Source organism: Canis lupus, chromosome 32 (assembly GCF_048164855.1).
Source record: "Canis lupus baileyi chromosome 32, mCanLup2.hap1, whole genome shotgun sequence".
Taxonomy (NCBI): Eukaryota; Metazoa; Chordata; class Mammalia; order Carnivora; family Canidae; genus Canis; species Canis lupus.
This window is the reverse complement of record NC_132869.1, coordinates 38058865-38084978: the sequence shown is the minus strand read 5'-3', so window position 1 is coordinate 38084978 and position 26114 is coordinate 38058865. Positions and strand designations below refer to the sequence as shown.

The following is a 26114-nucleotide window of genomic DNA, read 5'->3' as shown; positions in this document are numbered from 1 at the left end:
TATGGCTGTCAAGAATTATCCATGCATTTGCCTCTGAAAAAATAGGGGATATAATTACGTTGCTGTTAGGGAGACAGGATAAGGGATTACAGCTTTTGGGAAGTAGTATCTGGCCTCAGACACTTGAAGCGGAGGTGGCCCAGGATGCTGGGGCACAAATGGATATACTCCAGTAAGTGATACTTTACTTGTCAATGCAGCAATCAAATGTAACTTAAAAAATATCTGATATAGGGACGCCTGGGTGGCTCAGCAGTTTGCGCCACCTTCGGCCCGGGGCGTGATCCTGGAGACCTGGGATTGAGTCCCACGACGGGCTCCCTGAGTGGAGCCTGCTTCTCCCTCTGCCTGTGTCTCTGCCTCTCTGTGTGTGTGTGTCTCTCATGAATGAATGAATAAATAAAATCTAAAAAAAAAAAATATATCTATCTATCTATATATATCTATATATATCTATATATCTATATCTATATCTATATCTATATCTATATATATCTGATATAGACACAAAATGATCAAGGTGTGAATACGTCATGGTAATTTTTGGCCTTCAATAAAGAACACTAATTTTCATAAAAAAGAATTATCCATGAATATTGGAAAACGTCAGCTTCAGACTTGGGTTCTATTTATTCATTAATGAAAACAAGAACGATTACATGTCTGCAGGTACGAAATATGACCAATACAATGATAAGTGAAATGTGGTCTAACTGGATACATATAAAAAAACTATTACAGGTACCAGAAAAAGGAAACAATTCTTCTTGTTTGGGTGTGGACTGGATGATGAAGGATTAAGAGAAGCTCCTCCAGGTAGAAGTATGCATTTGGGGTTCTGGTATAATTATTTTTTTTTTAATTTTTTTTTTTTTTTATTTATTTATGATAGTCACAGAGAGAGAGAGAGAGGCAGAGACATAGGCAGAGGGAGAAGCAGGCTCCATGCACCGGGAGCCTGATGTGGGATTCGATCCTGGGTCTCCAGGATCGCGCCCTGGGCCAAAGGCAGGCGCCAAACCGCTGCGCCACCCAGGGATCCCGGTTCTGGTATAATTAATTTTGAGCTTCATTTTTTCCTGAAGCAAACCGATCAATGTGTTCAGTCCTTTTTTTTTAATTAAAAAAAAAAGTATTTATTTATTCATGAGAGACAGAGAGAGAGAGGCAGAGAAATAGGCAGAGGAAGAAGCAGACTCCATGCAGGGAACCCGATGTGGAACTTAATCCCAGGACTCCAGGATTACGTCCTGAGCTTCATGAAGGTAGACACTCAACCAATGAGCCACTCAGGTGTCCCTGTTCAGTCCTTTCAATATCTGTCCACTTACCTTTGTTTTAAACGTGGATGTTCACTATATTTGGGATTTTTATTATGAACTATTTCAAACCCCATTTGGAAGTTTTTCTATAAGACAAGTACAAGGAATAGCACTCTAGGAAACTACTTAAATACCTTAATTTATTTCTAAAAGCATTTTGGGTTTAATCTATTTATACCTTAAGTTTGTTTCTGAATATACTTTGTATTTCCCTACATTTGTAGAACAAAACAGGAAATTGCAAAACACATTTTGGTCTTATTTATCATAGTTGTTTGTTTCTGAAGCTAGAAACAACCACCCAATATAATATTTAATCATAAGTAATTTTAAGACTCAAAATTCCCCTTTGCAATATGTACCAAAATTTTTCTTGCAACCTCTAGAACCATTGCATTAACAACAACAACAACAACAACCCAAGAAGGCCTTTGAAACATCAATGCTTTTAAAAATATTGATTCACTTTCCCCAATAGCTATCAGTTTCTCAACTGTGTATATGTGAGCCCAACTGAGATGAGGTGTGTAAACAGCCTGCTCACAAGTCCTTAGCTTAATGTGAGTTCAAGAATTCTTCCTCTGACACATAGATCAATGGAACAAAATAGAGAACCCAGAAATGGGCCCTCAACTCTATGGTCAACTAATATTCAACAAAGCAGGAAAGACTATCCGCTGGAAAAAGGACAGTTTCTTCAATAAATGGTGCTGGGAAAATTGGACATTCACATGCAGAAGAATGAAACTAGACCATTCTCTTACACCAGACACAAAGATAAACTCAAAATGGATGAAAGACCTAAATGTGAGACAAGATTCCATCAAAATCCTAGAGGAGAACACAGGCAACACCCTTCTTGAACTTGGCCACAGCAACTTCTTGCAAGATACATCCATGAAGGCAAGGGAAACAAAAGCAAAAATGAATTATTGGGACTTAATCAAGAAAGAAAGCTTCTGCACAGCAAAAGAAACAGTCAACAAAACTAAAAGACAACCTACAGAATGGGAGAAGATATTTGCAAATGACACATCAGATAAAGGGCTAGTATTCAAGATCTATAAAGAACTTATTAAACTCAACACCCAAAAAACAAACAATCCAATCATGAAATGGGCAAAAGACATGAACAGAAATTTCACCAAAGAAGACACAGACATGGCCAACAAGCACATGAGAAAATGATCCACATCACTTGCCATCAGGGAAATACAAATCAAAACCACAATGAGATCCCACCTCACACCAGTGAGAATGGGGAAAATTAACAAGGCAGGAAACCACAAATGTTGGAGAGGATGTGGAGAAAGGGGAACCTTCTTGCACTGTTGGTGGGAATGTGAACTGGTACAGCTGCTCTGGAAAACTGTGTGGAGGTTCCTCAAAGAGTTAAAATAGAACTACCCTATGGCCCAGCAATTGCACTGCTGGGGATTTACCCCAAAGATACAGATGCAGTGAAATGGCAGGACACCTGCACTCTAATGTTTATAGCAGCAATGTCCACAATAGCCAAACTGTTGAAGGAGCCTCGGTGTCCATCGGCAGATGAATGGATAAAGAAGATGTGGTATATGTATACAATGGAATATTACTCATTAGAAATGATAAATACCCACCATTTGCTATGACGTGGATGGAACCGGAGGGTATTATGCTGAGTGAAGTAAGTCAATCAGAGAAGGATAAACATTATATGTCTCATTCATTCAGGGAATAGAGAAAATAGTGATAGGGATTAAAGGGGAAAGGAGAGAAAATGAGTGGGAAATTATCAGTGAGGGAGACAGAACATGGGAGACTCCTAACTCTGGGAAACAAACAAGGGGTAGTGGAAGGGAGTGGGTGGGGGGATGAGGTGACTGGAAGGGGGGCACCTGACAGGACGAGCACTGGGTGTTATACGTTGGCAAATTGAACTCCAATAAAAAAATATACAAAAAAAAAGAATCCTTCCTCTGAGAATAACACTCACACATATACACACAAATATTACCTCCACACTAATAAAAATGAAACTTTATGATGACAGTAAGTATCTGGAAAACTTCCAGTGAAGTTCCCTTATAATGTTATAAATAAAATCCATGACAGCACTTCTATGTACTTTTGAACCACAGAACTGATGTTTTACGTGATTATGAGTGCTGATACAAATAGGGAAACATAAGACTGTTATAATAATAAAAAGGAACTGCTAACCACTTGATTCTTTTCTGCCTTTCCCTCCTTCAAAGGTATGACAAAAGAAATAATTACCACAAACATATAGAGAGACCCCAGTTTCCCTACTGCCTTGTACCTTTGTCCCCTTTTCTTTCTTCTTTAGTATCTACTACCCCTGCCCTATGAACTCGGGCTCTTCAATAAACCACAAGGTTTGCAAAAACAGTCCTCAGAAAATATATTCTAGGGGCACCTGGGTGCCTCGGTTAGCTGAGAATCTGCCTTTGACTCAGGTCATGATCCTAGGGTCCTGGGATCGAGCCCCATGTCAGGCCTACATCTGACAGTGGGGAGCCTACTTCTCTCTCTCCCTCTGCCTGCCACTCCCCCTGTTTATGCTCTCTCTGTCAAATGAATAAATAAAATCTTTAATAAAATAAAACAAAACAAGAACAAAAATACGTTGTTATGGAGTCCTCAAGCAAGAGGCATGAAAAAAGGAATAACCCCCAAGCACTAGTGGAGGGTAAAGTGGAAAACTGTTGCCTATGGTTAAACAGCAAGATCCCATAGTCACCTTTCCAATATGCTATACAACCTCTGATTCTGCTTCAGTTGGAAAGTCACCTGGTTTTCAGGTGTTCCCTGACAACACATCTGAATGAAGGCTTTATTTTTTTTTATTTTATTTATTTATTCATGAAAGACAGAGAGAGAGAGAGAAAGAGAGAAAGACAGAGAGAGAGAGAGAGACAGAGACACAAGCAGAGGGACAAGCAGGCTCCATGCTGGGAGCCCGATATGGTACTCGATCCTGGGTCTCCAGGATCACGCCCTGGGCTGAAGGTGTTGCTAAACTGCTGAGCCACCCAGGCTGCCCTGAATGAAGCCTTTAGTCTCTATTCATGTCACTTAAGTAATTTTCTCTTAGCAGTAAAATCAATATGCAATGCAAAATTATAAGATATAAAGCAGGGGCTTAGTTGGAAGAGCATGTGACTCTTGATCTTGGGATTGTGAGTTTGAGCCCCATGTTGGGTATAGAGATTACTTAAATAAATAAAAAAATAAAACCCTTTATTTAAAAAAAAGGAGATATAAAGCAAATATACTGTTAACTTAAAAATGTTGCTTAAAGAAAAATTTATAGAATTTACAACATAAAATACTATAAAGGTATATAAGACATATAGAAAAAAGATTGGTTTCTAACGCTCACTTATCTATAGAACACTGATGGGATAATCTTATAATGTTAATGTATGAATGGCAGTAACTAAGTTCCCTTAAATGAGAAAAAAATCTCCAATGTGTTCAATAATATTGCCACGTGACAAGAGTACATGGTATCATGGTGTAAATATTCCACCTGTAAGGCACTAATCTGCCTAGCCTGAGATCAATACTTAAAACAGACATAAAGAAAAAGTCATTTTGATTGTAACAACAACAACAAAAAAAAAACCATAGAGAAAATCAACTAACTAAACTGTGTAATCCTTTACTTAGGGTAGAAAAATACAACAAGACTTTATAGTAGAATGCAGAGTATTACAAATAGCATGGTCATCTACAAGCTGAATGTCCTAAAAGCAATGAAAAAAATGTGATAAATTAATTTTTAAAATTTTTATATTTTATAGTATTTTAGAATAATTTATACTTTTAATTTCTAAATGGAAAAGTCACTTGTAATAAGGCAATATTGAAATAAATTGTGCATGGGAGATTACATACAATTTTAGTAAAAGTTCCATGCTCTAAATAAATTTAGATCCAATATTATGTCAACTCGAAACATGATAAAACAAATTTATCTTACCTAAAGTCTGTTTTTCTGAAGTGATGGAATGAATCTATTATTAGTTGTGGACTTTTGTTCATCTAATTTCTTTCTGAAAGAAGTGAAAAGCTACATCTAGGCCTGAGGATCAGATGCTAAGGGACTGGGCCTTAGCATACACTAGAGGTTTTCCTTATTGCAGAGGAGTAAAACAGTAATGGGAAGGAAGGAAGGAAGGAAGGAAGGAAGGAAGGAAGGAAGGAAGGAAGGAAGGAAGGAAGGAAGGAAGGAAGGAGGGAGGGAGGGAGGGAGGGAGGGAGGGAGGGAGGGAGGGAGGGAGGGAGGGAGGGAGGGAGTCCGTCCCTATCTTTAGAGCTTTTTTGTAGGTCCTCTTTAGATGATGCCTATCACATTTAGAAAATGCAATTAAATGTTTGTGTGAAGGTGAATCACATGTCAACCATCAGGCAAACACTTCATAGAGAACTGAAATAGGAAATTTCCTTGGCAAGTATGTAGTCATTTCTTAAATTTAAAACTTTTCTTAGGAGGCAGTCAGAAAAGATCTGTCAATAGTTGGTTTCTGTGTTATTCTACTTATTTGTTTTATTCAGTTAGTAAGAAGACTGGCTTATTGTTGGTTACCTATTAACTTGAGCCAGAAAGGGAAAAAAAAAGTGAAGGCATTCTAACAGTTCGCTGGATACCAGAACTAACAAAAATTAATTTCCTTAAGCCGAAACAACATAAGCAGCACCTCCAATCCTGAAAAGCATGAGAGCAAAGCCTCAACTACAGGATCACTTTAAGTAATAACCTGAGTTCATAGCAACTTCCAATACATTCTGTAGGTCAGTTAAATAATTTCCTCCTGAAAATATCAACTGGTACTGAAAGAGACAACTGCAGGATGATCTGAGTTTCTCTCATTTGGTTTCTTCCTAGACATAGAATTAATTTGGTATGCCTAACCAAGTTGAAATAGAGCTTGAAAAAAATGCAGAGAATGATTCCCTTGATAAAAGTAAAATTATAAGCCACTTCTCATAAATTTGGAAAATAGCCTGGAAGATACTCTGGCCCTGAAGAATGATGATGAAGGAAAAGTCACATCCAAAAGCTTGCAGTTTGGTGAGCTTCAGTCATACTACAATTACTAAAAGAGATCATTAGAGAACCTGTAACAGTATTCTTGCCCCCCGAAAGAAAATGGAATCCTAGCTTAAAATTTTCAGTGGCATCATAAAGAAAAAGCAGTTCAAATGGCATTGTCCTACTAAGAGAGGGGAAGGAGATAGGAGAGGCCCACACTGGGCAGTTTTTTTATTTTTCAGTTTTATTATTTTTTTAAAATGCCCTACAGATACTGCAACTCCTTCTTGCCTGTACCCTGGGGCTGACCACACCCATGACTCTACTTGAGACAAGTCATCTAACAGGAAAGTTCTACAGATTTTCCTCTATTCTAGAAGTTCTGGACAAGATCTTTACTGACAAACCAATAGATTGACCTAGAAGCCAGAAACAACCGCCAAGAGACTTGACCGCTTAAGTCTTTAAATCTCACCTGTCCATGCATTAAACATAGTCGAAATGACTTAGTAATGGCATGAAAGAGGATCCATCAAAACAAGTTCTGAAACCACAGAGAGAAATATTTCTACTTGAGGAATTAAACTAATTCTTCTTGAAAAAAAAAATTTTAAAAGATTTTTTCTATTTATTTGACAGAGAGAGCATGAGCAGGGGAGGAGGGTCAGAGGGAGAGGGAGGAGCAGACTCCCCTCTGAGCAGGGAGCCCCATGTAGGGCTCAATCCCAGGACCCTTGGATCACGACCTGAGACAAAGGCAGAAGCTTAACCAACTAAGCCATCCAGGCACCCCTCTTGAAAAATTTTTGATACAACAGTAATATTATTTACATAGTAGATGCTGGAGGGATACAATGGGCACTTATATGATATGTTTCTCTGCCTTTGTCAAGTTTATAGTCTAGCAGGGAGAACAATTTAAAAAGAAAGTTCAGGCATGCCTCGGTGGCACATTTGGTTGGGTGTTCAAAGTTTGGTTTCAGCTCAGGTCATGATCTCAGGGTCATGATATGGAGTCCTGGGTGGGGCTCTGGACTTAGCGTGGAGTCTGCTTGAGATTCTCTCTCCCTCTCTCTCTGCCCCTCTCCTTCATGCTCTCTTTCTCTCCCTCTAAAATAAATAAACAAATCTTTAAAAAAATAAATAAAAAATGCAATAAACTATGGAACTACAATAATTATAGAAGTATAGGAAGCTATGAGGAAAACACATAGCAAGACCCCATGTTATTGTTCAAGCTTTGTAAACTCAATCCATACTGAGAAATACATCGCAACCCAGTCCCCACATATTTATAGTAAAATAATATATACACACAAACTCATGCATAAACATACCCATGTATAATTAAAACTGGAAAATTTTCATGAAACAGTATTTGTCCCAAAAAATGTGGAACAAACTCTGATATTTTCTATTTCATTTTTATTTTCCCAGACTTAACCACAAGATTGATTTTAGGATCCCTGTATGAGTTTTGACCCGAAGATTGAAAAATACAGACCTATGATATTTTTAAGTGAGCTACAAGATGTAAATTCCTGAGCCCCACTGAAAACTACTGAATTAGAATCCATGGATGATGGGCCAGGAAAGCTGCACTTTAGCAGGCTCTCCAGATAATTCTTAAGCAAATTAAGGTTTGAGAACCCTTGGTACCATTTAAACCCAAATCTGGAAGATGATCAAGAGTTATTCAGGTACCAGGCAGGTAGAAAAATGTTATTGCCAGAAGCCATGGCATATACAAAGACCAAGTGGGCAAGGGGGAGCATGCTATGTTTAAGAAAGTTCAGTGGAACAGGAGTCCAGAGCACTATGGGAAGGCAATGAAGGTGGAGAGGTAGGCATGGCTCATTCTGCAAGTTCCCTCTTCTAGTATGTTCCATACTACCTCAAGAATAATTTAAAGGAAGAAAATTGTGACAAATGCTACAGCATGAATGAACTTTGAGGACACTAAGCTAAGTGAAATGAGCCAGACACAAACAGACAAATACTGTATAATTCCACTTATATGAGGTATCTAGGGCAATCACATTCACAGAGACAGAAAATTGAATGATGATTGCCAGGGCTGGGGAAGAGAAGAAAGGAGAATTGTTTAACGGGTACAGAGTTTCAGTTTTACAAGATGAAAGAGTTCTGGAGATTGGCTGTACAACAATGTGAATGTAACACCAATGCACTGTATTTTTAACAATGATTAAGATGGTACATTTATATGTATTTCACCACAATTTTAAAAAAGGAACACATAAGACCAAGAATCCTGAGCTGATATTTGATCCTCACTAGTATTTGACTCATTTCCCAGTGATACTGAATCTGTCCTCCCTCAGTTCTACGAGCAATAGCAACCATTTCCTTTTAGGCAATCAAGACACTAGAATTATAAACCCTTCTTCTTCCTTTTGTTTTTTGTTTGTTTTTGTTTTTTTTAAAGCTTGTAAAAACTTTCTACATTGGAGAATGAAAGGAAAGAGACTGGAGAGAAGAATCGATCCCAACTTAACCTTGTAATGAAGAGCAGTGCCCTGAAACCATCTCAGTCAAAGAGATGAAGCTGATGGAACACTACAGTTCTTGGCTAAAGATCATAAACTACCTCCTGAGGGTCACAAATATTTATTTATCCTTGACAAATATTTTCGTTTATAGAGCTTTTCCTCATGAAGGGAAATTTTGCATGATGCCTATGTTAATACAGTCTCATTTTGGGGTGTCATAATTCACTGGCTCCCAAATCTAGCAGTGAGATGTACATCAGAATACCTTGAGAAGCCTTAAAAAATTACAGATCCCTGGCTCCACTCCAAATCTACTGGAGGAGATTATCCAGCAGTCAACCAGTGACTATGTATTTTTAAAGCTTCCAAGGATATTTTTACATGTAGCCTATTTGGAGAAAATCACTCAAAGAAAAGACAGTTATGAGAATGGCTGCCTAAGCACATGCACTTACCTCTCTCCACCCTCTCAAAATCTCTTTGAAATGAATGAACATAAAAGTATGAAAATATCCATAGCAGTACTAGAAAACCAGGAAGTTCCATCAGCAGACCAGAACACTAAGGAATTTCTGGAAGATATAAAGCAGATGGAATCAGTAAAACCCCAAATTGCTAAAAGCCTAAAATGAACAGAATCATTTACATTGTAAATGTTGCCAGCAGAACCTTAGAATATTCCCAAGATCAGAAGCAGCAAGTGTTGGCAGCAGATGTGGGTCAGTTGTCCGATAATTATTGAAGCCTTTGGTAACAGTTTTCCAGCATCTCACTCTGAGAGTAGATGCCTTGTGAATTGTCCCAAGGTTGACCATGATGAGAGAGGAAAGGCACTGTTGTAGGTAAATTCTGGAGGCCCCATTCCCAGAAGGTAAGTTTCTTGTACATCCAACTGGGTCAATATCCTGCCTCCTCCCTACTCTACGTCCTCTGTAGACAGAGATCCTATACTCATAATTTACATTCATGGTGATTTTTTTAAATTACTGCTGAAAAACAAATCCATCTAGACTCTCATTTGTAAATATGAGCTACCATCCAAAAATCAAAGAAATAAAGAAACCAAAAAAGAGCATTTTTGTTTGTTTTTGTTTGAAGAACAATTAACTCTGAGGGGAAAAAAGTAAATTCTAGAAATCAAAGAAAACTTTCTCTCATCCATAAACTAACATAAGCCATTATAAACAAATGTAATCAGACTACTCAGAAATTGAGATCATGAAAGCTAAGAAAAACAAAATAGACAGCACCTCAGAAGAAGAGGTAAATAATGGAATGATCATGTCTGAAGAATGAATTAGATAGAACGGATCCCCTTGGTTAACCACAGAATATTACTCTCACAGTGATCATCCTAAAATGTACTGTGGGCTAGAAGAGGGCCCGGTGGGGAGGGAGAGAGGGAGAGACAGGACCTCACTGCAGGTTCAGAGAGGGTAGACAAGGTGAGTCCACCATGAGCCTTCTGCATCAACTCTGCCCAGCTTATGCCCTCCACCTGGAATATCCAAGTACCTTTAACCCCACTAAGGCCTACTCTTCTCTTAGCATTAAGTCCAGGTACCATTTCCCTGTGGGAAAGCTTCCTTTACTTCCCTTCCCCAGGCTTATTTACATTTTCTAATATCCCCATAGATTACCACCACTAAGTTTAACTCACTAAATAATAATTATCTATTTGTGTCTCTGCCTTCTCAGCTTTGAGGAATATTTTAACCAGAAACACTGGTTCTATTCAGCTACAGAGATATGGATATATGTCATTCATTCTCTAAATACATCTTGCATGCCTACTGGTAGTGCTAAATGCACTGATCTAATAGCTGCAGGAAAACATACAAAAAGGGTTCTGTACACGCGACATTAAATATAGGCACCTATTTGCCCCATTTTGGAAGTCTGTATTCAATAAGGTGCCATCACATTTTGGAACTTTCTGAATTTCCACCAGGTACCTAATAGTTCATGCAAATGGACCTCTAAGAATCCAACAATTGAGTCAAAAATTAGGAAGCCCAACTATATAACTGTCAGTATATTATTGTCTCCTTGAAATGGATATACAATTAATTGGATGTTTTCATTTGCTGAATATTATCTGTGAGTTTTCCAGAGGGAGTCTTAAAGGTACTTTCAGCTTTATGCTGCTGTTTCTACTCTTCTTGACCTCTGTTACTCCTGGACCACAGAACTGTAAAACCAGGCAACTCTATTATGCCAGGACTGTTAGCAGGACACTGGGGCCCTGGAAGATAATATAGTTATCACTACAAATCATCTGATGCCCAGCTATCTGAGATATTTGTGTCCTGAGTAAAGCTAACAAATGTTTTCAAGGCTTGCACTCTCCGATTTTTTTTCCCAGCAGATCAAATCTAATCTATATGCCATCTCCTGGACCACATGTGTCAACAGGAACAGAACAGAAAATGTCCCGAGCCTCAAAAGCAGATGAGCTGCAAGTACAAAAGTAAGGTGAGCTAAGCCTATGTAGAAACACAGAGAAAATAATTAGTAAGAAAATGAAACCATTAAAATTGTCGACTCACCACTAGCTCAATTTCTTGGGAAATCATGCTTTTTAAAGAAAGTTATAAAAGATGGAGGAGGACTGTGAAGCATATGGCATTGATTACCTTTAATCACCTCTACAAAGCAAATATTCCTTAATGACAATGTGACAATAGCCAAAGGATATCTCATATATATGATGGATACAATTTTTCTCTGCTAATTTTTCTCCTTAAGGCACAAAAGATAATTGACTTGGGGTATATGAAAACTAGAGGTCTGACTTACAAAGTAGAATATAGAATCAATACGTTTATTATCAAGCAGTATAGCTTTTCACAGCTCATGGAACACCTACTGTGGCTAAAATAAAACTAAAAATGTTTTTGTTTTTTTTTTAAAAGAAAGTTATCAATACTAATCCCACTAATCATATCTTCGTCTTGCTGGGTGGGTAAAACTCCTTTCCAGGTTGAGAAGAACATTCCTTAAATATAAGCAATTCAAACCAACTCCCTACAGAGCCAGGAGCTCAGAAGTTCAAGTATCCTGGGGACCTGGGAACATCATAGCTCCTGTACACCTAAATTTGTATCTCTCTTTTAAGTACTCCCCATAATTGAGGTAAGAAGCAAAAGTAATGCATTCCACCATAATTTGAGGGAATCTAAGGGTTTCCAGCACCTTAAATAGGGAATTTTGTGACAATGAGACACTATCTTCTCAAAATAATTGTTAATGGTCTTCAGGAAGAAATTCCCTAAAGAAAATTAAGTATCCCTTTCACTGTCATTGAAAAGAAATCCTTCCTCCCCAACAAACTGGAAAGACTCCTGGAATAGTATTCAGCATAAGCTGAAAAGAATATGAAAAATCTTTCAGAAAACTTCAATATTTTTTCCACAGAAGAGAAGAGAGACAGAATAAGGGTATTTTCTTTGAAATAATGTCTATATGCAAAGTGCACTATCTGGATTTAATCTCTTACTTTTAGAGATACAGCACAGAGAAATGGGGTTAGCATTTAGATCTGATGGGAAGAAAAAATATGCAAACCAAAAAATGCACAGAAACTAAACTTTTTTTTTTTTTAAGTTTTATTTACTTATTTTAAGTAAGCTCTGTGCCCAACTTGGGACCTGAATTCATGATCCTGAGATTGACAGTCACATGCTCTACTGACCTAGCCAGCCACATGCCCCTAAACTGGTTCTTAATAATCAGAAGTATAGATCTTGAGCTGGGGAAGAGACTGATTCTGAACTCTTTTATACTTCTATAAAAGCTGGTTCAAAGAATAGCCTTGAGGTTAAACTAAAGAGGGGTAGTTACAAAGCACAGTTCAAACTGAGTGGCTGGGGGAAAGAGGAGTAGCAAAGACTGAGGGAAGGAGTAGAGGTCCTTCTGCTTTGAAAAGTCTGACTGCCTGTCTCAGCTCCACTTCTGAAATCTTGCACATTGACACTGAATGAGACAGCATCACAATGTAAAGGATGATATGCTTTAAATCTTTGGAAGACAAAAATGTATGCATATACTCTGGTATACAGTCTCTTAGCAGCATTAGTTCTAAGTAGGGATAGCAAGTTAGAAGTTACAGCCCAATTAGCAAGAGGCTCAGTGACAAATATAGCCTGCTATATCAAAATTGCTTAGTAGCTATACAGATTGTAGATGATAATTTATGGAAGAAATTCTAATTCAACTGACTGGTGCAGTAAGTGTCAAACAAAGGACAGCAAAATATATGTTGAAATTTCCACATACACATTTTCCAGAAGAGCAACCCTAAAATATAATTAAATAAAAAGAACATGCTATACTAATTTCATCATTTAGCATTAGTCTCTCACCCGCACCAGAGCTTTGTTTTTCCATGAAGAACTTTGTCATATGGCCCTATTGTTTTCAAATTTAAAATCTTAATGACAATAAGGCTTTCCAAGGTGCTTATAATCCTCATTTAAAGCACTAGACCCCACACAGTCAGGTTATTAATAAGTGACAAATTGGGAGTTTCCACTTACGTAGAGATATTGTTGAAGCTGAGAAACAGACGTTGGAGGCAGGGCAAATTATCCACATCTCTCTAGAAGGAAACAGAAAGCAAAAATTTATCAGCTGAAAGAAAAAAAAATCATAAATATTTTCTTGCTCAGCTGTTGAAATACATATTCACTTCTGTCTCCCGCAACCTTGCTAGAGCACTGATTTCTACCGGACACTGAGCTCCATTCTTCTCCACTGCAGACTGAATGGGAGGGTGGCACTATATCCGCAGAATGAGCTGCACCGCTCACAAGGTAAAAAGCACTGAGGAGAACAAGGAGAGATGCTGCCGCTAGCCTCTTTAAGCAGGCTTTTGGGAAAGAAGCCAAAATGCTACTTCAGCATTTCAAGTGTAGCACAAATAGACTATGATCCAACATTTGTTAAAAATCACTTTTAAAGGGAAGCTGTTCAAATGGTTTAAATTTTAAATTTATGCAATTAGCTTTCACAATAGTGCTGAGAATTTCAAAGCAATATCCCTCACTATTCTCAAACCAGGGAAAACACACCACCCCGTTACAGATGAACCAATATGCTGACAATCCCCCTATAACGCGAAAAGCAGATCTTAGTGAGGGTCACTGAAGGGCAATTTCCAATCTAAGCAAACAGCAGACATTCTCAGAATTGGAAATCAACCCTGTTCTGTTTAGGTACAGCATCCCAAAGCAAACCACAGCTGTTTAAATGTAGTTTTATCCTTAGCAAATATTGAAATTTTTTGGCTCAGATTTTTTTTTAATCACAAAATAAATACAAAGCTATCTCACTTCATTAAATGAAAAGTCTGCCATACACTGGAATAACAGAATCTTAAGAAGCTTAGTGATTACCTAATCTACAACCTCATTATGCACATGAGAGAAAGTGAACAGCTGAGGTTGTTGCAAAGGCAGGGTGGGAGTGAGGTGGTGGAAAGATGACCCGGGATTACACACCGCCCTAGAGGCTGAGACAGGACAAGATTTGTTTTCTTGACTTCTGTTAAAATTCTACACACTGGCACTTCTCATATAAAATGTTTGTCTCTTTTTTTTCATTAAAATTTTTTTTTTTAAAGACTCACTTTAATTTGCTGGATGATGACCCAGCTAAAATATCTGCTGTTAATATAGATTATGAAAAGTCAGGAGACATTTCTTTTTCTTTCTTTTCTTTTCTTTTTCTTTTTTTTTTTTTTTTTTTTTTTTTTGTCTAGCACTGATTCTTTTTTGAAGGATAATTAACATACAGTGTTATATTAGTTTCAGATGTACAATAAATGTTTTTCATTTTTGAGGGCAATATTACTTACAGTAATTCCTAGCTACATGAGTTGGAATAATGGTAATATAAGCATATACATTTTACATATTATTGTGCCTAGTACTTAAACCCAAATCAAGACTTGTTTGACTGTTTCTATAAATCATTTGCTTTCTTCCACCCTCCTTTCCTTCTTCCTTTTTACAACTATGATTTCTAAGATCCCAGTAAGAATTAAGGCAAGTACATTAAAATTATAGCCAACCATGAGTTTTCAAAAAATGGCCCACTTATTTGTTTTTGAAAGCTTGTTATACAAAGAAAATATAAAAGTGATGGAATTTTGGCATAGTCACATTTCACTGGTTTTTGAGAGGGCATAGGAGAAATGATTCTGGCTTAAGACATTCTTCCATGGAGTTTCCCTGTACACCATTCTCCAATACTTTCTCAAACCTGCTGACCCTAAACAGTATAAAACGAATACGACTGTCAGTGATCAGAACATAGGCTATGTGTACCATTCATTTGGCATTACCATTCTCAGGCCCACCCCTGAAAAGCCTGTTCCATAGATGTGAGTAAGTGGTTTTTAGAGTTTCAACTACAACCAAGGAATAAGTCTGCAGAAAACAGGAAGGCAGCCAAATTCCCCACAGTGGGTGATAAGCTCTATATGTTGGCCAACTTCTTGAATCATCTCTACCAGCTTCCTCTCTCTGATATTGCCAGAAATGACAGGGAAGTGGGGTGGAGGAGTGATGGACCAGGGGTAGGTCTTGTTTTATTCCAGGGCCCTACTTTCCTTTTTTTTTTATTAAGATTTTATTTATTTATTCATGAGAGACACAGGCAGAGGGAGAAGCAAGCTCCATGCAGGGAGCCCAACGTGGAACTCGATCCCGGGTCTCCAGGACCATGCCCTGGACCGAAGGCGGCACTGAACCACTGAGCCACCTGGGCTGCCCGAGGGCCCTACTTTCCAAAGAAATGATGGCTTGCTTCCTATCTGGTCTCTAAATGTATGGATCATAGCCAAACTGAAAGCCCTCTCTGTACTCCTGGGTTTTTCTTCTCCCAAATTCTTCCTGAACTCTACTTGAAATAGTTCCAGGCACAAGCAATATTTGTTGATATCTGACTGGGAGAAGGTAAGTAGTAGTAGTCAGGATCTCCTTTAAATTAAGGCATCTAAAAAAAAATAATAATTTGCTTCTTTGAGCTCCAGTCTACCATTTTCAGAGACTACAGACACCTTTCAAGGCCTAGGTTTTTGCTACTGAAATATAAACTCAAATTACATCAGGTTAAATTTGTGAGATAAGGTTTTTAAAAGTTTATTTGATTAAATGATAACGTTTTATATTTATCTTCACTTATAAAATAAAATTTTACCAAAAGTCTTTATCAAATATTCAAAATAATTACTTGATAGAGCTATAAAAAATATCTACAACAGGGGTTCCTGGATGGCTCAGTCAGTTAAATGTCTGACTCTTGATTTTGGCTCCGGTCATGATTTCAGGGTCATGAGATAGAACCCCACATCAAATATTTACAACAAATTCAAAAACTAAAGCTCAGAATTTACATATATCCCTATAGCTAGTTAAGTAGATAGCTCTTCCAGAATTTCAAAAAACAAATTACCCACAATCATTTCTGTTGTTCCAAATTCCTTTTCTGTAAGAAAATTACAACTTTAATTTTGCTAGTGATTCTAAGATATGCATTGTAGTGAATTTCTAGCATTACATTAGGCAAAAAGAAAACATATTTATCACATCAATTATCTGTGAGTTATATACAGGGGAAAAAAAGACTCCTTGAAAGATGATCTCTAGTATGAGAGAGGAAACCAAAGATGGATATACTTAAGATACACAAAGGGGATTCACCACTGGAGGGAGACAAAGAGAAATACAAGGATGTCATCTCATGGCTTAGTATCATGGTCCAATAATAACTTTGCAAAGCTCATCTTACTGTGCTAAACAATCCTAATCTACTATATCATAAATTCATCAATATGAATCAAGCCTCTTCACTGAAAGACCTACCCTAAACCAGACACCCACAAGAAATCTCTATAAATAAATAAATATCCTGGCTTTCTCCTTGAAGACATCACTATGTCAAAGGCAGCGTGCTCTTCTTGTCAATAAGTAATAATCTCAGCTTTTCTTTATCAACATGTTATTCCAGTGATATTTTGGGGAGCCAGCATTTGACAATCTACTTATCCAAAAGATATAATTATTTTTGGAATGATGGAGAAAGAAGAAATGGAGGGCTAAGGATAATGTAAGAAAGCTAAATCCTCAAAACTTGAAGGAAAGGCAGCACATTTATTTGTCAATTGTTAAACCCTTCCAACAAATCTTTTCTGGAGGTAACTATTTCACAGGCAGAGAAACTACTGCAAAAAAAAAAAAAAAAAACCCAACAATGTTAACATACCTAAGACGAGAAAAAGAAGACAAAATATTTACACATAAGGGAATATTTACACTTTGTGTGTTATTAATCTGCTCATTGTATCAAATTATATTTAACAAAGCATATTTCTTTTTTTAAAGATTTTATTTATTTATTCATGAGAGACACAGAGAGACAGAGAGAGGGAAAAGCAGGCTCCACACAGGGAGCCCAATGTGGGACTCGATCCCGAGTCTCGAGGATCACGCCCTGGGCCGAAGGCAGTGCTAAACCGCTAAGCCACCGGGGCTGCCCAACAAAACATAATTCTAAGATTACATTCAAAACATTTTTGAAGATTCAAAATGATTTTATTTTAAAAATATAATCATTTAAAATTAGACTTAAATAAAACTACTGCAGATTATTCAGACAATTACAATTCTTTATCCAAAAGAACAGTGACTTGCCACTTGAGAAGCATGCTTGTCCTACTCTGCTCAGACCCTGTTTTCCATATTCTTAAACTTCACAAAAGAACTAAATGATTCAGCAATCTGGCCATGTGTAGAACATCTATTACTGAAGTTATTTTTGGAGTAGCTTCTTGCAGAGGAATAAGGAAGAAAGGTGAATAGATGGAGGCTTTGTCATCCATCAAGTAGGACAAACAGGACTTAAAAAAAAATCACAGCTATTCTCATTTTGTTACCTATTCTGTCATAAATAAAAATAAGTACATAAATATATAGGGTAATTCTTTTAATTTTGAGAACTGAGAAGAGATTTATTAACAAAGCCCTGAATAAGTCTGAAAAAAAGCAAAAAAGTACTTTTTTATAAAAAGAAGTATTAAATTAATTCCAAAATTACTAGCTACTGCCATCACTTTTAACACAGACACCTATTATATGAGAAATTACATATGTAAGCCATCATATCAACAAGTCCAATCATACAATAAGATGCTGATTTTAAAAAGTCTATTTTTGGGACACCAGGTTGGCCCAGTCAGTTAAGCATCCAACTCTTGATTTTAGCTCAGGTCCATGGACTCAGGGTCAGGAGATCCAGCCCTGTACTCAGCAAGGAGTCTGCTTGAGATTCTCTTCTCTCTGCCCTTTCCCCCCCACATGCTCATTCACTCTCTCAAATAAATAAATCAATCTTAAAAAAAATAAAAAAGTCTTTTCTCTGGCCCTGTTACCAAAGGCATATAAATTTATATATATAAATTTTTTTTTTCAAAACTAGTTGCAAGCTAGTCTTCCGGTCTGATTTTTTTCAACACATGATTTAATCCCCATAGGGGAAAAAAGGGGGGAAACTAAAGACCAGACTAATAAGTAGACACTGATACTCTCTAACTATGGATTCCAGTCTTTATAATCTAGGAGAGCTAGATTTAACAGTTATGAGGAAAAAGAGAAAAAGCCTCAATTGCATAATCATAAGCCTTTCCTCACTTGAATTTGTAGTTTAAATTTCCATCAGATTCGTGATCTAACAAGACTCCTCACAAAAAATGATCCCTCGTGTTCATGCTCCTAACACTCCTGGTATAATACTCTCTAGAAAGACACAAAACTCAACCTGGGGTTTACAGTATTCTAACTATCCCAAATTACTAACTTCTGGGGAAAAATAAGTATGAGCAAGAGTCTACAGAAAGTTCAGGCAACAAACATACAACTTGCTCAGAAATTAAGAAAATATAGTAACTAGATAAAGACTATGGAAGACCTATGTTTAAAATTATTAGAGAAATAAAAGAAATCAAAACATGAAAAATATAAGATACTATTAATAAGGAGATCTGGGCATTTATGAAAAAAATCATGCAAAACTTCTAGAAACAAAAAATTATGGTCATTATTAAAAGTTGGTAGATGGACTGAAAATCTGACTAGACAAAACTGAGGAGACAGTTAACTGGCAGATAGCACTAACGAAGTATAAAGAATGCAGAGATGTAGGAGAGAGAAAAAAGAATGACAGAAATTTTAAAATCAAAAGGATAGGCGGTCCATACTATATATAGTAGGTATTTAAGAAGTAGAGAGAAAATGGAAGGAGGCAATATTTGAAAATATAAAGATTCAGTATGTTCCCATAACTAATAAAAGATAAGAATCTGCAATTCAGGAAAGGCAAATATTAGGTACGCTAGTAAAATTACCATGTTTGATCAAATCTAAGGTACCATCTTATAATTATTCTATGTAACATCTGGTGAAATAAACTTATGATTAACCAATAATAAAATATCACTTAAAATTTTTATTTCATTCTTACTCAAAGAGCTCTATTAGATTTATTTAACCATATTTTTAACCAAACATCATTCTTATGCATACACAAAAATTATGCAAAATAAAGTTATTAAATAAATGAACTCCAAAATACCTCCATTTACCATAAAGTTAGACCATGTAGTTCTGGCATAATGGTATATACAAATAAACAGAATAGAAGAGTAGGTCCACGAAAAGACTCATTTGATTACAACTCAGAAAAGACTCATTTGATTATAACTCAATTTCAACAAAGATAACAATTCAATGAGTAAAGAGAGATCTTCTCAAAAAAACGTGTGGAGCAAATAGATCTCCCTGAATGGAAAAAATTAACCATGATCCCTACCTCATATCATACACAAAATTTAATTAAAAGATGGATCAGGGATGCCTGGGTGGCCCAGCGGTTAAGTATCTGCCTTCGGCTCAGGGCTTGATCCTGGAGTCCTGGGATCGAGTCCCACATTGCGCTCCCTGCATGGAGCCTGCTTCTTTCTCTGCCTGTTTCTCTGTCTCTCTGTCTCTCTCTCTCTCTCCATGAATAAATAAATAAATAAAAATCTAAATAAATAAAAGATGGATCAAAGACCCTAAATGAAAGGTAAAACTATGAGCCTTTTGAAAGAAAACAGAGGAGAACATACTTATAATATTGCGATAGGCAAAGACTTCTTGTTCTGAGCAAAAAGGATACTAATGATAAATGAAAATTAGTACTTCACTAAAATGTAAAGCTTCTACATATCAAAAACATTATTAAGAAAGCAAAAAAGCAAGCCTTGCAGAAAATACACCCAATACATATATATACCAAACAAAGCACCTGAAGCTAGAATATAGACTATAGATCTACCACAACTCAATGATAAAAATATAAATAACTTAACCTTTTCCTAAATGGGCAAAAAAATTTGAACTGATACTTCATTAAAAAAAAAAAAAAAATGCTAGGGATGCCTGGGTGGCTCAGTGGTTAAGCGTCTGCCTTTGGCTCGGTTCATGAGCCTGGGCTCCTGGGATTGAGCCGCACAATGGGCTCCCTGTGGGGAGGCCACTTCTCCCTCTACCTGTGTCTCGCCTCTGTGTGTCTTTCATGAATAAATTAAATTAATTAAAAAAAAAAAAACATGCTAGTATGGCCTAAAAGTCCTTGAGAAGATGCTCAACATCACTAGTCATTCATGAAGGAACTGCAAATTAAAACCACAATGAGAATCACAGAATCACTAAAATTAAAAAGACTGTCAATATCAAATGTTGGCAAGGATGTGGAGCAATTAGAATTCCCATTTATGGGGATCCCTGGGTGGCTCAGCGGTTTAGCGCCTGCCTTTGACCCAGGGTGTGATCTTGGAGACCCGGGATCGAGTCCCATGTTGGGCTCCCAGCATGGAGCCTGCTTCTCCCTCCTCCTGTCTCTCTGCCTCTCTCTCTCTCTCTCTCTCTCTCTCTATCATAAATAAATAAATAAATAAATAAATAAATAAATAAATAAATCTTAAAAAAAAAAAAAGGACTCCCATTTATTGCTGTTGGAATGTAAAATGGTATAATCACTTTGTAAAACTATTTGGCAGTTTCTAATAAATTTAGACATCCATCTACCTTATGGCTCAGTAATAACACTCCTATGTATTTACCTAAGAGAAATGAGGTACATGTCCACCAAAATAAATGTATGAGTAAAAGACTAAAAGAATAGTCATAGCAGCTTTATTTGTAAGGGCCAAAAGTTGGAAATAACCAAGATGCCTATGAACAGAAGAATGAAAACACAAATTATAATTAAAAAGTGAATGCAACTCAGTTAAAAAAATTACTGATACACACCACAAAATGGATGAATCTCAAAACAAGTTTAGTACACAAAAAGTACATATTTTATATGTACATACTTCATGAGAAGTTCAAAAACCAGCAAAATTAATCTATGAGGATAAAAGTCAGAAAACTAGGGCAGGGAAAAGCACTGACTGGAAAGGGGCACAAGGGGACTTTCTGGAGAAAAATAAATGTTTTCTATCTTGATCTGAGTTGTGGTCAAATGAAAATACATTTATATAAAAAAAATCATTGGGATCCCTGGGTGGCGTAGCGGTTTGGCGCCTGCCTTTGGCCCAGGGCGCGATCTTGGAGACCCGGGATCGAATCCCACGTCGGGCTCCCGGTGCATGGAGCCTGCTTCTCCCTCTGCCTGTGTCTCTGCCTCACTCTCTCTCTCTTTCTCTCTCTGTGTGACTATCATAAATAAATAAAAATTTAAAAAAAAATAAATAAATAAAAATAAATAAAAAATAAATAAATAAAAAAAATTAAAAAAATCATTGAACTGTACAGTTAAGATTTGTGCATTTTACTATATCCAAATTACACCTCATGAAGTATGGAGAAAAAGTCTTCACATTTTAGAGTCCAAATTCTTTTTTAAGATTTTTTTTATTTATTATTATTATTTTTTTGAGACAGAGAGAACACATGTGTGCACATGAGCAGGGGGAGGGGCAGACAGAGAGGGAAAAGCAGACTCCCCACTGAGTAGGGAGCCTGATATGGGGCTCCATCCCAGAACCCTGATATCATGACCTGAACCGAAGCCAGATGCTTAACCAACTGAGCCACCTAGGCACCCCTAGAGTCCATCTTCTGAAGCACTATTCAACTAATAATGTCCATGTTTTTCACATGATATTGTCTTCTGTGCCATCAAGAACATTGGTAATGCTGGATATCCTAAAAGTGTGCTCTATTATTTTCTACGGAATTTTCTTCCAAACTAGTGACACCCATTCTGTGTATTTTTATATTGTTAGAGTAAAGAAATACCAGTACTGAATGTTTATCTCTTCCCCAAATTCTTAAGTTGAAATCCTGACTCCAAAGATAATGGTATTAGGAGGTGGGGCCTTTGGGAGGTGCTTAAGCCATGAGGGTGACTTCTTATGAATGGATCAGTGCTATATAAAAGAGACCTAGCCTCCTTCACCATGTGAGGATACAGTGAAAAAGTACCAGCCATAGACCAGAAAGAAGGCTCTTACCAGAATGCAACCATGCTGGCACCTTGATCTTGGACTTCCCAGCCTCTAGAACTGTAGAAATAAGCTTCTCTTGTTTATAAGCTATGCAGTCTGTGGTATTTTGTGATAGCTAGCAGCCCAAATGCTCTAAGACACCAGTGTGAATTATACCACAGCTTTTTGTTGCTTCGAAATGCTTTCATCTATTCCAAGGAGTTTGCTCAGTTTCTCCTGCCTTCAGGTGCATTGCTTGGCATGTGATAAGCAAACTCTATGAATCTATCTCAGTAACAAAATGTAACACAGCTTTGCCAAACATGGTTTTATTCCTTTTAAAGTATTTGATTATAAATTAGCAAGAAAATGAGAATTACAGTCATTCTTCCAGTGAAAAGTATGTTTCACTAATATTGAATTTATGTATTTGCTGTTTATACCTTTCTGAATACAGAAATGTTTCATTTCCATGCTAAACTTGGTATAATCTTTTTTAAAAAATATTTTTATTTTATTTGAGAGAGAGCACAAGCAGGTGGGGCGGCAGAGGAAAGGAAGAAGCTGACTCTCTTACTGAGCATGGAGCTCAAGACCCCGAGATCATGACCTGAGCTGAAAAATCAGATGCTTAACTAACTAAGCCATGGAGGCACTCCATTGGTTTAACCTTTTTAAATACATTTTGAACAGTACTTAACCTCAAAACATGTAGTACCAACTGAAATGAGCATAGTATAAACAGTTATAACCAAGTTCACATAGATCTAGCAATGAAATTGCTAAGCCTATCCAATAGTGATTTTTAAAAGGCCATGCATTATAAGACACATCCAGATTTCAAAGTTGGTTAAATATGGAAAAATGTGCATCCTAAATTGGTAAAATATGGTAGTTCCACATCCATACACATCTTAGTGCGTCTGAAGAACTTCAAAAAGAAATCTTATAATCTTAAAAGCAACCAGAGAAAGAAAAAGAAGACCATGTACAAAAAAGACAGTAGACAGTTTAATGAAAATAATAGAGTTCAAAGACAACAAACTATGAGTTTCAAACACCTGGGAGAAAAATAACTGTCAATCAAGTCAGACCATCCATCATGAATAAGGACAAAATAAACACATTATTACCATATATATGCATTTATACACATATAAACACATTTATAAACATAAACTGAGAGAATTTACTAACACCAGAATCATTTTAAAGGAAATTTTTCTAAATTATATATTTTTGGAAGAGTGGTAAACCAAACAAGCATGTGGGTGAATCCAAATAAGCACTGACTAAAAACACCAACAATTAAAATACCTAGTTTTGGGAGTAAAAAGATAAAAAGACAAGCCTAGGAAACAAAAACATATAAAATGGCATAGGGTTAGTGGATTAAATGATTCTAGTTAGGGGTCCTTATTTAAGAAGAGGGTAGGGACGCATATTAACTCTATAATTTAAGTCAAGTGTGTATTTTAAAATGTTAAGAGTAACCATCAAAGTGAATAAGAAAGAACAGAGAAAACTCCATCAACCCTCAATAAGGTACACATGCACATGTGCACACATACACACACATGCCCGGGAAATGCAGGACAAATAGCATGAAATAATAGCAAAGTGGTGTATTTATCAGTAATCACAATTAGCCTATTAGTATAATAAGCTAAAGGCTCGATTCAGAAGAAAGATTTTCATATCATAAATTTAATAAGTTGTGTACTCTTTATAAGAAAAAGGTTGAAAATAAAAGAATACATAATATGACTCACTGAGAACTTAGCATCACTTCTGCTGCTACTCCTGCCAAACATACGTAATCTGAACTAATCATGAGGATGCATCATTAGACAAGCCTAAACTGAGGGAAATTCTACAAAATAATAAACGACTATTTTTCAAAAATGTCAATGTCATGACATAGAAAGAATGATGCAAGTACTCTTGCAGATTAAAGGAGACTAGGGAGACAACTATGGAATGCAATGCATGATCTTGGATTTTCTTTTGCTATATATAAAGGACGCTAGTGACAAGAAAACGTGAATGGGATCTACAGATCAGACGATAGTATTCTATCACTGTTAATTTCCTGATTTTGATTATTGTAATGTGGTTATATAAGAGGATTCTTGTTTTCAGAAAATACACTCCAAAGTATGTGGACATCAAGAGGCATCATGCCTGCACCTTACTCTTAAATGGTTCAGAAAAAAAGAGAGAGACTTTTAGATAAGAAGAAAGGACAGAGACAATAATCAAAAGAGAGCATAAAGCAGGGTGCCTGGGTGGCTCAGTCAGTTTAGCGTCTGCCTTCAGCTTGGGTAATGATCCCCGAATCCCGGGATCAAGTCCCCTGCAGCAGGGAGTCTGCTTCTCTCTCTGCCCCTCCCACACATCTGTGCACTCTCACTCTCTCAGATAAATAAATTATTTAAAAAAAAAAAAAAGAGAGAGAAAGGATAAAGCAAAGATTTAAGCAATCCTTATACTACTGTTGCATCCTTTTCTGAAATTATGCCAAAATTTTAAAAAAGGTTAAGGAAAAAAAAAAAAAAAGGTTAAGGAATAATAAAGATCTGCCAGGAAAAAAATAACCAAAAGAAAGCTGGTATTAACGTTAGACTAAATAAGTGTTAAGACAAAAAAGTATGATTAACTTCCTTACCTATACTACATAGTTAGAACAGTGCCTGGCAGATAGCCCATGCTCATAATAGACTTACTCAGCGAAGGAGTCCGTAATAAAGACAGTTAATACACAATGATAAAAGGAACAATTTACCAGGAAGATACATCAATTTTAAGCTTATGGGCACCTAGAACCGGCTTCAAACACTGACCACATACTAGGGAAACATACTAATAGTGCGTATTGACTGTAAAGGTTGACTGCATACTCGGCAATACAGTGAACCTCAACAAACTTCACAGAACAGATTACATATAATCCACACTTACTGGCCACAAAGCAACTAAATTAGAAAAGAATGACCAGAAAAAGAATAATTAACTCATACGTATCAAAAATTTTCAACACACTTCTAAATAGCACATGGACCAAAGAAGAAATCATAATGGAACTTAGAAAATATTTAGAAAAAAATACTAAGTTTCAAAACTTGTGGGAAGAAGCTGAAGTGGTTCTTAGATGGAAATTTACAGCCTTAAGTGCTTATATTAGAAACTAAAAAGGACTGAAAACTAATGTATCAAATATCCAACATAAAACTTTAGAAAGAAAAAGCAAATAGAGAAAATACGAGAGCTAGGAACAAAAATCAATAATGCAATTTTTTAAAAGCTATAAGAGAAGTTCAAACAAAGCTAAAATCCAGTTCTTTGAAACTACTAGTAAAATAAACAAACCTCAGCAATACTAATCAAGAAATAAGAAAGTATAAATAAGCATTATAAAAAGAGACAACAGGGACATGACTACAGAGAAAGCAGCTTAGAAAAAAAATGAATTTAGACAAAAGGAAACTATAACATATCAAAACTGATACTCACTATTATTACTGACCCAATAGTTTAAAACTACCCAAACTATTATACGGACAAGTTCCTCCAAGTATACAAGGAGCAGATCATCTTTAATCTCATATAAAATGAGATTTATACCAAATAGGAAACCAGAATAGGGAATCAAAGAATATTAAAATAGGAAGTATTCATCAAGTCATTTTATGAGGCCAGTATGA

General features: G+C 36.5%; 1 protein-coding gene across 8 annotated transcripts in view; it reads right to left on the bottom strand.

The window, feature by feature from the left end:
* Positions 1-26114, bottom strand: part of LRRC49 (leucine rich repeat containing 49) — a 158711-nt gene that overhangs the window by 90205 nt on the left and 42392 nt on the right. For 6 of the 8 annotated variants that reach the window (XM_072809446.1, XM_072809449.1, XM_072809444.1 and 3 more), the window contains one exon: positions 13415-13476. In XM_072809446.1, the coding sequence (XP_072665547.1) occupies positions 13415-13476 (62 nt within the window). Of the gene's footprint in view, positions 1-9331; positions 9432-13414; positions 13477-13566; positions 13652-26114 lie in introns of those variants that run through there. The other 2 variants (XM_072809452.1, XM_072809453.1) reach the window with 2 other exon arrangements.